This window comes from Zootoca vivipara, chromosome 2 (genome assembly GCF_963506605.1).
Source record: "Zootoca vivipara chromosome 2, rZooViv1.1, whole genome shotgun sequence".
Classification (NCBI taxonomy): Eukaryota; Metazoa; Chordata; class Lepidosauria; order Squamata; family Lacertidae; genus Zootoca; species Zootoca vivipara.
This window is the reverse complement of record NC_083277.1, coordinates 42120230-42134504: the sequence shown is the minus strand read 5'-3', so window position 1 is coordinate 42134504 and position 14275 is coordinate 42120230. Positions and strand designations below refer to the sequence as shown.

The window sequence follows — 14275 nt, the reverse complement described above, 5'->3', positions numbered from 1 at the left end:
TCGTTAAGCAGGGCATTCGTTAAGCGAGGCACCACTGTACATCCTTTATGTCCTTAACTCACACTTGTGTGATATTTATTGGGATGGAATACTAATAATTTCTAAATGAACAAATGAGTTGTTGTCTTTAGTTAGAATCATGTGTAAGTATTGCCATTTTTCAAATGGGTAAAAAGGACTGAGCTTGAGCTTCATCATGGTTTTAAGTATTGTGTTTATTAACTGTAACTGTTAATTCTGGGCTTGGAGTAAAGAATGACTGTGGAAGGCAAACACATAGGCCTCACTATGGTAATGTAGTGAATGGGATGGAGCTGTTTAAATAGTATCTTTCATTTTTAAAAATTTCATTTCATTTTATCTATTTATTTATTTATTTATTTATTTATTATTCTGGATTACGATTGTCAGAATGATAAAAGGCCAGAAACAAAGTATGGCGTAAGTTAACACATTTTATGGTTTTAGTTTCTAACTCCATATACCCTAACTTTAACTTTTTAATATTTAAGTGTAAAATGTTCTGCAAAACGTAACCATAGGCTATGCTTGTCTTGTTCAAAAGCTGTATTTCATTTTAGTTTCCCTTTATTTCCTGCCCACTGCTGTTTAATCAATAATGTTTATATATCATTCCCAGTATACCGTTGACATGAAGCTGCCACTTGCAAATCACTATTCTGCAAAATATGCTGCTTACACTAGAATATGCAAACGGCTGGCTATTTGGGATGCATGGAGTTCCACAAAAAAGCTGGCCTAAGCACATGAAAAGTTTTAAACATTTTTCTTCAAATGAGTATCTTTTGAACATCCTTTAAAGCAGTGCTCCCCAACCTTTTTATCGCCGCGGACCAGTCAACGTTTGATCATTTTACTGCGGCCCGCTGAGGGGGGGGGAATTGATTGTTTCGCGGCCCACTGAGGGGGGGACGTTGATTTTTTATATTTTATTTAGATTGTTTTGATTTAATAATTTTAATTTAATTGTATTTAATGTTCCTTGGGCGGCCCGGTACCAATTGATCCACGGACCGGTACCGGTCCGTGGCCCAGGGGTTGAAGACCACTGCTTTAAAGCAGCAGTCTTCCCCAACCTGATACCCTCCAGGTGTTGGTAGAACCCCCTCAGTTTCCAGCCAGCATGGCCACTGGCCAGAGATGATGTGACTTTTAGTCCCGAACATCTGGTGTGGCTTCTAAAAAAAAGCTTCTTTTTACTTTATTTATAAAGCACATTATAAAATGATGAATTCAGCAGCAGACCATAAAATGATAAATTCAACAAGAGATTAAAACAATAATTTCTAAAACAGTATTGGTTTTAGATATGACATGCAATTCAACATAGCAATAGGACCTTGAGCAAAAAAGGAAAAAAAAGAAAAAAGCCCTCAGCTTCCACCAAAGGGCTGAGTGAACAGATGTGTCTTAAGTAGATGCCCCAAGCCCAGAAGTGTTGAAGCCATTGGTGTCTCCAAGAGCAGAGAATTGCACAATCTACCATACATCACCACACAGCAAGCTGTACCTAATGGTGGGACAACTAGGAAGGCCCACCAACAATCTCTATGTTTGTACTTTTTAAAGACATGAAAACCGAGACCAACACTTGCAAACCAAAGGAAGCATGCCTAACTCATTGTGCAGTGGATTGGGGCCATCCCTATCCTCCAAGCTAGGTTCGTGGTCCAAACTGGGGGCCCTGCACTGGCAACGTGTGGGAAAGAAAGAAGTGAGTTGCCAAAGGAGGAACAGATGGATTGGGAGATGGGATTAAAAGATGGACGAGCTGTGGTGGACTCTTTCTTGGGGAGCTAACCAATAAAACAAACAGAGAGAAGGAAGGACAGAGCCTCTGGCTCCAGGATATTTGAAACCTTCGAATTTCTGTCCCCCACCCCCCTTATATACTTTTTATACTGCTATTTCACGGGGTTTAGGTTGTGTTGTTGTTTTAATGATACATTATCTGTTTTAGACTGTACACTACTTAGATATTTTTGAAATAATAATCAGTATATAAAGGCATTTGCATAAGTATAAGGAAAGGACCGTCCAGATTTTTTTCTGGGAGGGGGAGAGAAGAGAGGGGGCAAACACAGATGAGGAAGAAGAGTGCAAGAGAAGTGTGCTGGCCCAAAGGGTGAGATTTTTGGTCTCCACCATCCAGACTCCTGCAAATAAGCGTTGGTGTCAAGAGAGTTGCCTCCAGCTGCCACCTGAGTGGCAGGAGCTCCGGGAGCAGAATGAGGCCAAATAGAGGAAATCAGGTGCAGGCCCCTGTGGAGGTGTAACCCCTCAGAGCTTTAAGTTTAGGAAAGTGGACTGTGTTAAGGAGCCCAGGATGACGGGTGTGCCATTGGATGGGAAACTGTTCTCTAGTTGGCTAGCCACCTTTGTTATAACACTAATGGGAAGCAGTGTTAGAAGCAGAGATATGAAAGCTAGGAGCTAAATGGCACCTTAAGCCTAGGTTACAGGCACAGCAACGGAATGTCTAGGCGCGCTTTTTTATAAGAAGACTACAAAGCTGAAAATGAATGAACTGCAGCCAAAATAATATGTTCATTTTTCACATGGTCTAGCCCAGGCATCCCCAAACTACTAAAGTTTGGGGATGCCTGGTCTAGTCCTACCCCTGCCCACCCTCCTAATCTTCTTAAGAGGGTCTCTTCTCTAGTCTTCAGAGAGTAGCTGAAAGTGGGGAGGCAGAAAAAGGTCCTCCTTTCCTTCCACTCTGCAGTTTTAATCTGAAATCTTAGGCGCAGTACTGCTCCCAGAGCTCAGAAACTGCTCGCGCTAATGAAATCCCCTGTTGTAAAATGGGCCTAGAACAGGCATCCCCAAACTTCGGCCCTCCAGATGTTTTGGACTACAATTCCCATCTTCCCCAACCACTGGTCCTGTTAGCTAGGGATCATGGGAGTTGTAGGCCAAAACATCTGGAGGGCCGCAGTTTGGGGATGCCTGGCCTAGAACAATGGGAGTTTCTAACACGGATGGGAAGTGCTTCTCCTGTTTCCCGAAAGAAGAAAATTGAGCCTTAAAACCTGGAGCTACTTCTGTCTAATCCAGATGTCACAGAGGGACTATCTAATCTAGCCTCTGCCCCACTCACCTCCCTGCATTCCTGATCAAGCTACGCAATTAATATTCCAACCTTATCTGCTTGCAGAAGAATTGTGTGACTTTGGAAGTGTGCTAGCTGTAGGGAGCTCTAAGCACTGTGCACAAGTCAAAGCTTTCCTTGTCAGGAGCCTCTGCAGGGAATGAATGGCATTGTAAATGGCCTTGTCTAGCCTGAGACTTTTTTCCGGTTACAGTAAGAAATGCTCTGAATGCATTAATGTGAAGAAAACCTACATGCTTCTAGTCTTTGTCTTTATCCCTTAGAGAGCATAATTTGTTGCACGGATCGCTCCGAATGCATCTAATATGCACATGGCTTGCTGCCTCTGTGGAGGGGCTGAGAGGAACGCAAAGTGTACGTGTTTGACAGGTCTGTGTAACACAAGCGCAGCGCACTGCTGAACGTAGCAATTAAACATGCTGCTTGTCTTGTCCATGGGAGGGAGGAAAGCGACACGTTCAGATGGTTCCGCTTTGCTCTTGGAGGAAACTGATTATTATTAACATCACTATCCTCCAGCGACATCTTTAAGGAATGAGAAGAGCAATATTGGGACAAATTTGTGCACATAGAGAAAAAAATGATTTTTTTGATGCGTCTGTCTTCACTACTTCCTTTGATTGTTCTAAAATCTTTTCTTCTAGATCCCACCACAGCCACGCCGTGCTGCTCCTGTTACTCCGCCACCGCCAGAGAAATACAAAAACACACAGATGGCTGCCTCTGCTAAAAGTAAGAAAAAAAGCTTTTTGCGGCTGTATGACACTGAGGATCAGATGCATTGCTCAACTAACTTATTTGGTTGTCAATGATTAGGAATGTGGAAAACTTACTTATAATATGTCAGGCTGTTGGTCCATCAAGCTATGTCTACATCACGGTGGGGATCCTCTGAGTTACAGGCCTGGTTAGGCCCACCAGGCCTCCCCGTTTGAACTGTCAGGTCATTTTGGCCAAGCCACGCCCACCTGCCCTATAAACATCTGGTGTGGGGTGGGTAACGTACCACTGAGCTACTTCCGGCTGTGTGTGTTCCACAAGATGGAAAGGAGTATATTATAGATAGGAGTTTATTCCAAATGTTTTGGTTTTGTATTTTTTGCCATGGAACTTTGAAGGAGGCTTGCAGTCCTAGAACGATTTTTCCAATTGTTCTAATACCTTCTAGCAGAAAGCTTTCCAAACTTTTCATGTTGGTGACACACTTTTTAGACATGCATCATTTCGCGACACAGTAATTCGGTTTTACTAGCAAACCGGAGATTAAACTAAGCCTGTTCCAGCCCTGTAAGCAGTGTGGAGAGCGTTTGCATGACACACCTACACACTGCAGCCGACACACTAACATGTCACGACACACAGTTTGGACAGCTCTGATCTAGCGTGATTTCAGCTAGTTGAGAACTTCAGACTGTTCCCATATGATTCCCCTCCCCCCAAAAAAACACCCACCAGTCCTATGACTTATAGTTATTATCATGGGAAGATTTGCATGAATAATCACACAATATAAACATGCATATTTTAGAAAGCTTGGAAATGGATTGGTGTATCGTTGTGTCCTTTGTGGCTGGATTTAGGTATTCCAAAAACTGCTGGAATCTCTCCATCTTTTGTCAGTTAGAGAGATACATGTGCATATGGCTCCCACCTTAAGAATTTTGGTTCTGGTAGTAACTTGAAGGGAGAACTTGAGAGATTGATGATAAATAGCTTCATGGGAACCACCAATCCTCCTCCTTCCTTTCTAGTCAGTTTCAGATGAGCTGAACTTTGGAAGTGGCAGTGGTTGGTCTTTCCCAAATGACCTGGCTGTATTTGAATGACAGACATGCCTCTGTGCAGTTAGTTGGTTTGGCTAAGGTGCATAAGCACTTCTTGTTCTTCTTTGGAGTACTGCAACCAAGTGTACTGAGAATCCCAGCTTCCCCCTGACCAGGATGTGATAATTCCATAGATCACCAGGGGGAGCCCACTAATAATGCAATGATGAAGGCCTCAATTAAGACTGAGCTTTCTGGGAACAATCCATCCTGCTCTTTGTTTGGAGCTGAACATTATAGAAGCGGTGCTCTCGGGAACCATATTCTTTCAGCTTTTACCAGGAGGGTGTGTCAGTTATGTAACTGCTGGCCGTCAATGATGTATGTTCATTAAATCCGAAATGCCCAGTGTTGTTGAGAACAAAGCAGATAATTCTCCGGTGCTATGCTTTTTTTAAAAAAATAGATTATCCAAAAGGTCAACCTTATTCAACGGGAACTATTTTCTTCAGGAATGCCCAGTGCAGACATAAAATATAGCTTTAACCCTGGTTAAGGTTCCTAAGCTAAGTGTTGCCCCTTTAAGTCACCAGTGAGACCCACTTGTCACCTTGTAATCAGAAATGTTTGAGTGTCGGAAGCTGAGCCTAAGTCATAGACCAGGGTTGCTCATTGTGACTACTTTTAACCATAGTTATAACAGCTGTACACATAGCCTCTGTCCCTGCTTCATTCTTCCTTTCATGCACATAGTAAAACAAACCAGGAAATTGCAGTTAATCAAAGCTTCCCATTATGTCTGAAATGGGCAACTGTGGTTAATGCCTTCCAAACAAGTCGGGGAGCTAGAGGTGAATTTTAAACCATAGATCCATATCTGGCTTGCTTCTAAGCCATTAGTTTGGGCATCTTACCATTGGCTTTCTGCCTGCTTCCCCTGCTTATGCAAAGGGAGAAGTGAAGAAGGAGCAAAAGGGCCTTTTTAGGTGCATGTATAGATTCAAGCTGAAATTTTCAATAACAGTAACCCCAACACATCTAGAATCAAGGGCACTAGGAAGAAACTGTGTCCAATTTTTTCCCCTTCTGTTTCCTCTTCAGAGATAGATGGCTGAAAATCCAAAAAAGTTGGAAGGAACCATGAACCTTACTAAACTAGGCACATAGTGGGGCAAATACAACAAAAGCAACTCGTGTTGCTTATAAAACCAAACAGGAGGCTTGAGGTGTGATGGTCAAAGTATTGGATTGCGTGTAGGTACTAATAATTTACTTAGTACCAGATTGAGCACATAAAATGAGTTTCATTATTTAAAATTTAATCATGCTGGATTATTAGGTGCAAAGGAATTATGCTAGATCAGCCCTAGTCACCCAGGGGAAATTTATACTCTACTGAAGCAACCAGGCAAATGATAGCATTGAAAACTTGGTGTAAGGAAAACAAACGTTGGTTAAGTATTATGACTTAGGCCAAAAAGAATAAAGTACAGTACTTAAACTTGTGCGTTACTTGAGTCCTACTCTGTATAGAAAAGAGATCAGTAGGTATAGAGGTTACCAATGTTTCTTTTAAAAAATAATAAAGTAAAGGAAATATTCTGGAGCCGGATCCTGCTAGGCGTGTGTGCTGAGTACAAGGCAATGAGAGCGTGTTAAGTGATTCATTAGCAATTTAAAAATTATTCTTGGGAATTGAGAATAAATCTGTCCCCCTTTGGTTTTTAAGAGTGGTGGGTAACATAAGGGTGGCACAATTAATCAAGAATTAGAATCAGCGTTGTTGCCATTTGAAAGTACTGCTTCTTTACTTTTACAGATAAGGTTCTCAAGTTGTTCATCTATGTCACTATTTACTATGTATACTCTTCCTTGTCTTAGCAATGAAAGACTGACTGTGGGGTCTATAGTAGCCTATTTTGGAAAGATAAGGAATAAAACTTAGTGAAGGAATGCAGGCAGAATCTTAAGCAAGCCATTCCAGCAGTTGAACTGCTCGTACATATATGCTTGATTTGCCTTGAGTATTCAGGTTTGTGCAGGTATGAGTTTACTGCCACAAAACTAGCATGGTACTTAGAAAGCCTTAACCAGCAAGATTGCTAAAGAAAATAAATTACGCAAATCTAATAAGTAAAATAAATAAATATATACGTATTTATTAGGTACAAGCCATTCCTATTAACTGTAAAAGTTGTAACTGGTTATTTTCACTTCTTAACAACGCCAGCCATACAAGAGCTAATTGTAATATAATTTCTATTTCAGTGTATCTGAGGAAGTGTGCATGCACACGAAAGCTCATACCAAAATAAAAAACTTACCATAGTTGGTCTTTAAGGTGCTGCTGGAAGGAATTTTTTTATTTCGTTTCGACTATGTCAGACCAACACGGTTACCTACCTGTAACTGTAATATAATGCAAGGGTTTTTTTGTTACTGAAAACCAAAGGGCATCCAGAAATTCCATGCAGGAGGAAGATCTCTGACCAATTTTAGGATAAACCTTGTGAACCAACATCCCATTGTGTTGGTTAACAAGCTAAAGGTCAGGCACGCACAACTTTTTGGCCTGGAGGGCCTGACCTTTATCTCCACCCCACAGGCTAGGTTTGTCAGGTGGATGGGACCACATACTGGTCAGTCATATGACAACATAATGATGCCAGGTGATTGACACACAGTGCTCTTCACAGTGCTTTCCAAGCATCCAACATCCAACTGATTGTTGGGCACTTCTGAAATGCTGCGTGAAGCACTTTGTAAGCCGTGCACTTGGCGACTGTCAGTCAGCCAGAAGGGCCTGCAAAGCCCATCATTCAACATCTTATGACCTCACTTAACGTCCTGTGACTTCAGGCGTATGTTAAGTGGGCATTGCTTACCTGAAATAACCTTGTGGGTCAAATGGACAGCCCTGGCAGGCTAAGTTTTGCCCATGAGCCACAAGTGTTATAGAGGGGTGGCGGTCAGTACCTTTTACCTAATGATCTCTGTTGTTGACTTCGGTACATAGTACATTCTCAACTGGTGCTTGAAAGTAGCTGCAGAAAGGAAAAGGGGGATGCTTCAGCAATGGGCAGTTTTCCTCTTGTAATTTGAAATATGTAAGAAACATTATTCAAAAGTAATAGCTGTATGCTTAAAAATGAAGGAGAAAAAAAAGTGCATCTATTCCTGTGGGGAAAATCTCTTCCACCCACAGATTAATGCTTTTTAATAAAAACACTGGGATCTTTGAAGAAAATTCATGTCTGCAGAGCAGCTTTTTCTCCCTTGCTGTAAAGAGGTTAGTGATCAGGAATACTCAAGAGAGAGTTAATACAATTTTGCTTTGAGATAAGTGAACCAGGAAGGCTAGTTAAACTACTTTGGAAGCATGCACAATGAGCTTCTTAATGGACTCTGCTGCTGCAGTTTGTTTTCCCCCCTCCTTTCCTTTGATGCTGTTGCTAAGACATTTTAATCGTTGCCTTTCAGACGCAGTTGAAATCACCTCTGGGTCAGTTTCTTGTGCCTCCTCTGTAAGCACAACTTCGCTGGATACCTTGTACACTGGCTCAACAGAGTCTGCTCTCCCGACTGCTACTCCCAGCCCCAGCAACACCCCTCCCCCTGTCCCCAGCAGAAGTGCCCACACGATGGCATCGCACAGCTTGGATATTAGCCCTCCAGGGCAAAGAAAGCATGGGAGTGCAAGCAAATCACCCCAGACCAAGAGGGCTGCCCCACAAGTGCCCATGCAAGCAGGGGCTTTGGGTGCAAATGATGAGAAGAGCGTACAAGCCAAGGAGACTGTGCCAGTTGCTCCTGCGGAGGCAGAGGATTTTGGCTCCCTTTGCCCGGAAGATAAAAAGTCAGCTGATCTAGAGGATGCAGATCATGAATCACCAAGCCTAGTAGTATCTGTGCCAAAGACAATAGGTGCCGAATTGATTGAACTCGTCCGCAGGAACACGAATCTCAGCTATGAGCTCTCCCGGGTTGCCATTGGTGTAGTAATTGGCCATATTCAAACTTCTGTTCCTGCCACTAATAGCATCATGGAGCAGATTCTCATCTCACTGGTGGAAAGCAAGGTAGGAAAAATACATAGGTTGAAAAGCATTTTCTGTGGCTTACTGGCTGATAAACTTTGTTTTTAGAAGGCATTGGGTTTTTTTTTTGGTGGGCAGGCAGTAACAAGAGTTGGGAGCTCAAGTATTTAGGTGACTGAGGCAGCGTGGATCATATTCTGTCCAGCATATGAGGGTTGTGTGGTTCTTTTCGCACCCCCTGAGGATATGTCAGATGGTTGAACTTCAGACTAGCAGGATGTCCTTGATTTTTTTGTTCTAGAATCCCAAGATCCACCAATCAGAGCCAGGTGCAAAATGCATTGAATAAGAATTAAATAATTTTGAGCCCAGAAATTTGATTCCAGAACCCAAGCTGAATTGAGGTCACAGTCCTTTCAGACAAGAATCCGCTCCTAACTACCCTTGCCCCCTGGTGCATCAGAAGTATAATTTGTGGCCGGGAATTGTTAAACAATTGGGAGTCAGTAATCCTTGCCAATCTGCTTCAAATTACCCAGATCTACCAGTATATCCTACTTTCTGCCCATCCCTACTCTATGGTGTATTTGTCACCTCTGAAAGTAGCAGAATTCATGTTCGGTTACTGGGCTTTATTTATGAAGAGATGGTAGAATTACTGAACACTTTACATGCCAGAAGAGCAACAGAATAAAAAGGAAATGGGATCATGCAGTCTTGTTGACATCCTTATTGGTAAATAATACACTGGCAACGTAGGGTTAGGCATACAGAGAAATAACTGCATAGTTATTTCTGGCCTGCATAGTTTGGAACCCTAAATCGGAGATGATTTAGGCAGCAACTTAATGACCCTGGTTGGTATAGACTGAGTTAGTGTTATAAAAATAACAGTTGTCTATAAAGGGAAAAAATAATACAGAATCTACAAAGAGGTGGGTTCATTGAGAACTCCTGTTCAGCTTATTTTATCCAAAACCACATTTTGTTTTTGGTAAATTAAGAGTTCTAGAGATAATGCTGCCACACTGCTTTGTGTTCATATGGCCCCAAAATCAGATCCTTTGGTCTCTGTCAACCTGGGGTACAATGTTTTCTTTTTCTTTTATTTATATATACTGTAAACTAGTTTTATTTCTATCCTGCTACATCTTCTATTTACCAGTGTATGGTCTGAGGTCACTGCCTTGCTGAAGCTAAGCAGCTCTGGATCTGGTCAGTGGCTGGATGGGAGTCCGCCTGGGAACCATGTGTAAAAATCAGTGTGAAATAATCAAGTAACATCCTAGCAACATTATCACAGGACAGAAACAGCATCAAGAGCATTGCCATAAAAAGTGTGTTTGGAGAGGGCTCTTGATTTCCTGGCTCAGTGCACTCAATGACATGGAAAGCCAGATCTCCCACAGCTATGAATTACATGATGTGAGCACTGATTATGAGAAGGTCTGATCCGTGTCTTCTACACCTCACAGGTAGATAGATGCTTAACACAGATTCTGATGGGTGCAGCATGTAGGGCCAAGGTATATGCTTTGTTCGCAGTTTCCAGTTCCCTCTTTAACTCACCAAGTGTCATCTTCAAGCCACTTGAACTATGCTGGAACTGCTCGTTCCCCCAACATTAAATTGCACACTCTTGCCACTGACTCCATAGGCTGTCTGGCTAACTGGCTTTAAGTGGAAAAAAATATTAAATCCAGTTCCTTTCTGTTGTGTGGTAGTGGAGAAGGAAACTTCCTACTGACCTCTAATAGGAAAGCTTTATTGATGCTGGCAAGATTACAAAAGGGTTTAGCGAGGCATACAGATATGGAAAACTGTTTTGCTCAAAATTCAGATCAAATCATAATCCAGTTAGCTGTCCATGGTGAACAATCACTTGATGCAGAAGCGGAACTTCACATTTCTGGGATCATGTGACCCACTGGGTAATCAAGATAATTGCTTTTTAACTTGATAAAGTTGGCATATCAATATTCAGCCTCGATTCAGCAAAAACCTATAAGCAATTTCATGCTGCAGCCTTTTCTCCCTGCAACTTGTCTACAATTTGGCTTGGACTTTCTGTTCCTGTTCTATGGCTACAATACTTTGAGCTGACCGTATCCTGATAAAACGCTATCAAAACCAATTTTTTTCACTATCAAAACCAATTTTTAATTGAAGACTGGAAATGTGTGGAGTCTGTGCAACAAACTTTTGTGTAAGGATAATTTTAAAGGGTTGTATCTAGTGCTACGGCTACTCAGAGTTGCCCAATTGAAATTAATGGGCATGACTAGCTTAGGTCTCTTAATTTTAATGGGTCTACTCTAAGTAGGACTAGCACTGGATACAACCCAAAATGTGCAACCTCTCTTGTCACTTTTTCCCTACTCAGAAAAACAAGACCGTGATTTTCCCCCCATTTGGAAGCGTATGGCAAAAAATCATTAATATTATTAATTGCATTTCTGTACTGTTTTGTATATTAAAGACAAAATTCAAACACCACTTTAAATAATCAAATAAAACAATCCAGAATAAAACATTACTGAAGAAAGTCAAATATAAAGTATACAGTCAAAGCAACAGGGCAGCCAAGAGTGTCTATGAACCCAGGCAGTGAAGAAACTACCAAAATCTTAAAAAAACAGAGCTAAACCACAATCCTAGAAGTATTGTTCTGAGTTTGAGGGGCGGCATACAACAGTATTACTTCATGATTCATCTCAAGGTCAACCTATATCAACCTAATTGCATAGTGTTTGGGCGAACTAATTCAGCACTTATTATAAAATAAAATCTACAAGCATGAAATTGTTGACAAGGGAAGCCATGTGTATGAAGGTAATGCATAAAAATTATTCAGAGCCAGCAACAAATTAAAAAAAAAAACACCAAATTAAATTTGCGATGATAAACTGTTGGAGCAAACAAAGCCTTAGAGCCCACATATTTTCACAATTGCTCTGAAGTTCTTTCCCCACCTTTTAACAGTCCACTTTATTTCCCATCCACAGGGTTTCCACTGTGAACCAAGCCGTTAATGGACATGAACGAGATTAATCTATTAGCAAAGCTCTCTAATCTGACTAACTTCTTGACATATCATGCTCCTCCTTAATGCACTTTCATCACTAGCTCCATTTATTTCACTTGCACTGCTAGGGTCAGATCTGCTCTTATTAAGTAACTAGCAGCTATTACTGCTGTATAGCCACCCATACAGTTGTTTCCAGGAACCAGACTATGCCTTACAAAAGCAACAGCCAACTTAAATGATTTATACTACAGTATTTGTAAGATGTGCCTTAAATTTATCTGTGTTTGTCATTCTGCATTTGGAGGGCAAAATTATACGCTGGAAACATCCAATCGCAATCTTTTCCGCTGAAGAGAACATGATTATTTTGGGAAAGTTCCCTCTGCCGCTATCTCGCCTCCACTGCTAACAGATGGAATGACAATTCTGCTGTGCAAACATGGCTGCACTTCTGCAAAAGCTGCTCTGCTCCTTTTCCCCTAAGTCCTGGCTAGCCGTTCTAGAGAGCCAATGGCACTCTCAATGTAGGCAATATTTTTAGGGTTTTTGTTTTTTTGAGTGGGTGTGCACAATCATCTCCCCCGAGCCCTAAATAAATAAATAAAAAGGTATCATTGTACATTACTCTGTTGACGACTGTGTGATAAATCCCCTATACTAACCTATGCTTAATGCAAGAGAGGGGGCCGGCATCTCAACAGCACACCCTAGGAGACTCCAGCCCAGATTAACAGTGCCGAGTGAGACAGACACTTAATTCAATTTATCGAGCCTCTCTCTAGGGTAGACCCTTTGGAAACTTAGTGTTTCATTTAGGAGCAAGCTCAGCTCCCTGGCTGAGTGTGTAGTAATTACAAGGTGTTTCCTTCCTCCTTCTTCTGGAGTTATAATCCTTTTACAGAGAAGGCTGTTTTACAGTGCAGTGGAGGCAAGTGCTTATAGATGTTCAGCAGTTTCGGACAGCAAGAGGAGTTTTTGGCTTCTCCTATTGCAATAATTATGCTTCCCCCACATTGCCTGTCAGGTATTCCCATCGTCATCTGTAGGCCAGTAACTCAAGCACTCTTTCCACAGAGTTATTGGGCAGCAAGATATGCTTTGGTGACTGCAGTCAAGGGACTTAAGGCACAGCCAGGTTTCCTGATCACACAAGGATCCCAGTGTTTGTCTTGCAAAACTGGAAGCACTGAACAGCACCAAGCACCAAGCTGGGTTTCTTTTGTTTATATATAAACTTACAATTATTTCTATCCTTGCATGTGAATCCCCACACCATCACCTCTGCTCCAAATGTAGTAACTTTCCCTGTACAACAAGTGATGACTGTCCAATTCCAGTACTTGTTTCAGCTCTGGGTCTGGCTCTCCCATATTTATAGGAGGAGGCAATATCATGAAGCATTTTCAATTGAAGACCCCATAGCAATGCAATGGGCCCCAGTCAAGAAAAAGCAAATCCTGTAGCTGCTTATAGATCAAACCAAACCCCTACAAGAGGATGCTTGGAGCTATTTAGTCTAGGGAGAATTAAAAAAAAAAAATAGTAAGAGGGGACGCTATGGAAGTTCACAAAATTACACATGGTGCAGAGAAAACACACAGGGTGATTTTCTTTCTCTCCTATTGTCATAATAGTAGAACCCAAAAAGCCATCCAATGAAGCTAAACAGTGGGAGATTCAGAACAAACAAATGGAAATACACACTTCATCTTTACGCAGTGCAGATACCGTAGTTAAAGTATGGAATTTGAAGTCAAAAGACGGCCAACATTAAAAAAGGATTAGTCAAATTCCTGTTAAGGCCTATAAAGACCATTATGTGTAGGCTTCCTACACAGACATTTGGTTGGCCACTGCAGAAGCAGAATGCTAAACTTGATAGGCCTCTGGTCTGATCCAGAATGGCTGCTCTTTTGATCTTATGGATGAATGCAGGTTTGCCACACTTGGATATTAAATAAAATGTGCAGAGGGCATGTGTGCAGGGGCACTGAAGTTACAACAGGAGCAGCTACACCGTGTGTGAGTGGGCCTTCAGCAGCCTGTCATTATGAGGATGTATGTTCTCTTACATTGCCCAAATGGGCAATATGTTAAAAGGCAATTTAGAGAAATAAGTGGAAACCCAAAGCTCAAGGGAAAGCTAGCTACTGCTGCATTTTAAAAAGAAGTCTCTCCTACATCAAAGGAGGCCTGAATTACACCTTTGGCTAGATTCTCTCCATTCCTGCCTTATTTAGGTATATGAGAGTACCTGAGAGGTACAAGTTCCCTCTTTTTGAAATTGCTTTCACTATAGAATAAGTGCAAGGAC

General features: G+C 41.6%; 1 protein-coding gene across 1 annotated transcript in view; it reads left to right on the top strand.

Annotated features, from left to right (window-relative positions):
* NCKIPSD (NCK interacting protein with SH3 domain) overlaps positions 1 to 14275 on the top strand; it is a 94286-nt gene that overhangs the window by 43181 nt on the left and 36830 nt on the right. Inside the window, exons 4-5 of the mRNA XM_035106417.2 lie at positions 3778 to 3865; positions 8377 to 8975. Coding sequence (XP_034962308.2) covers positions 3778 to 3865; positions 8377 to 8975 — 687 coding nt within the window. The remainder of the gene's footprint in view (positions 1 to 3777; positions 3866 to 8376; positions 8976 to 14275) is intronic.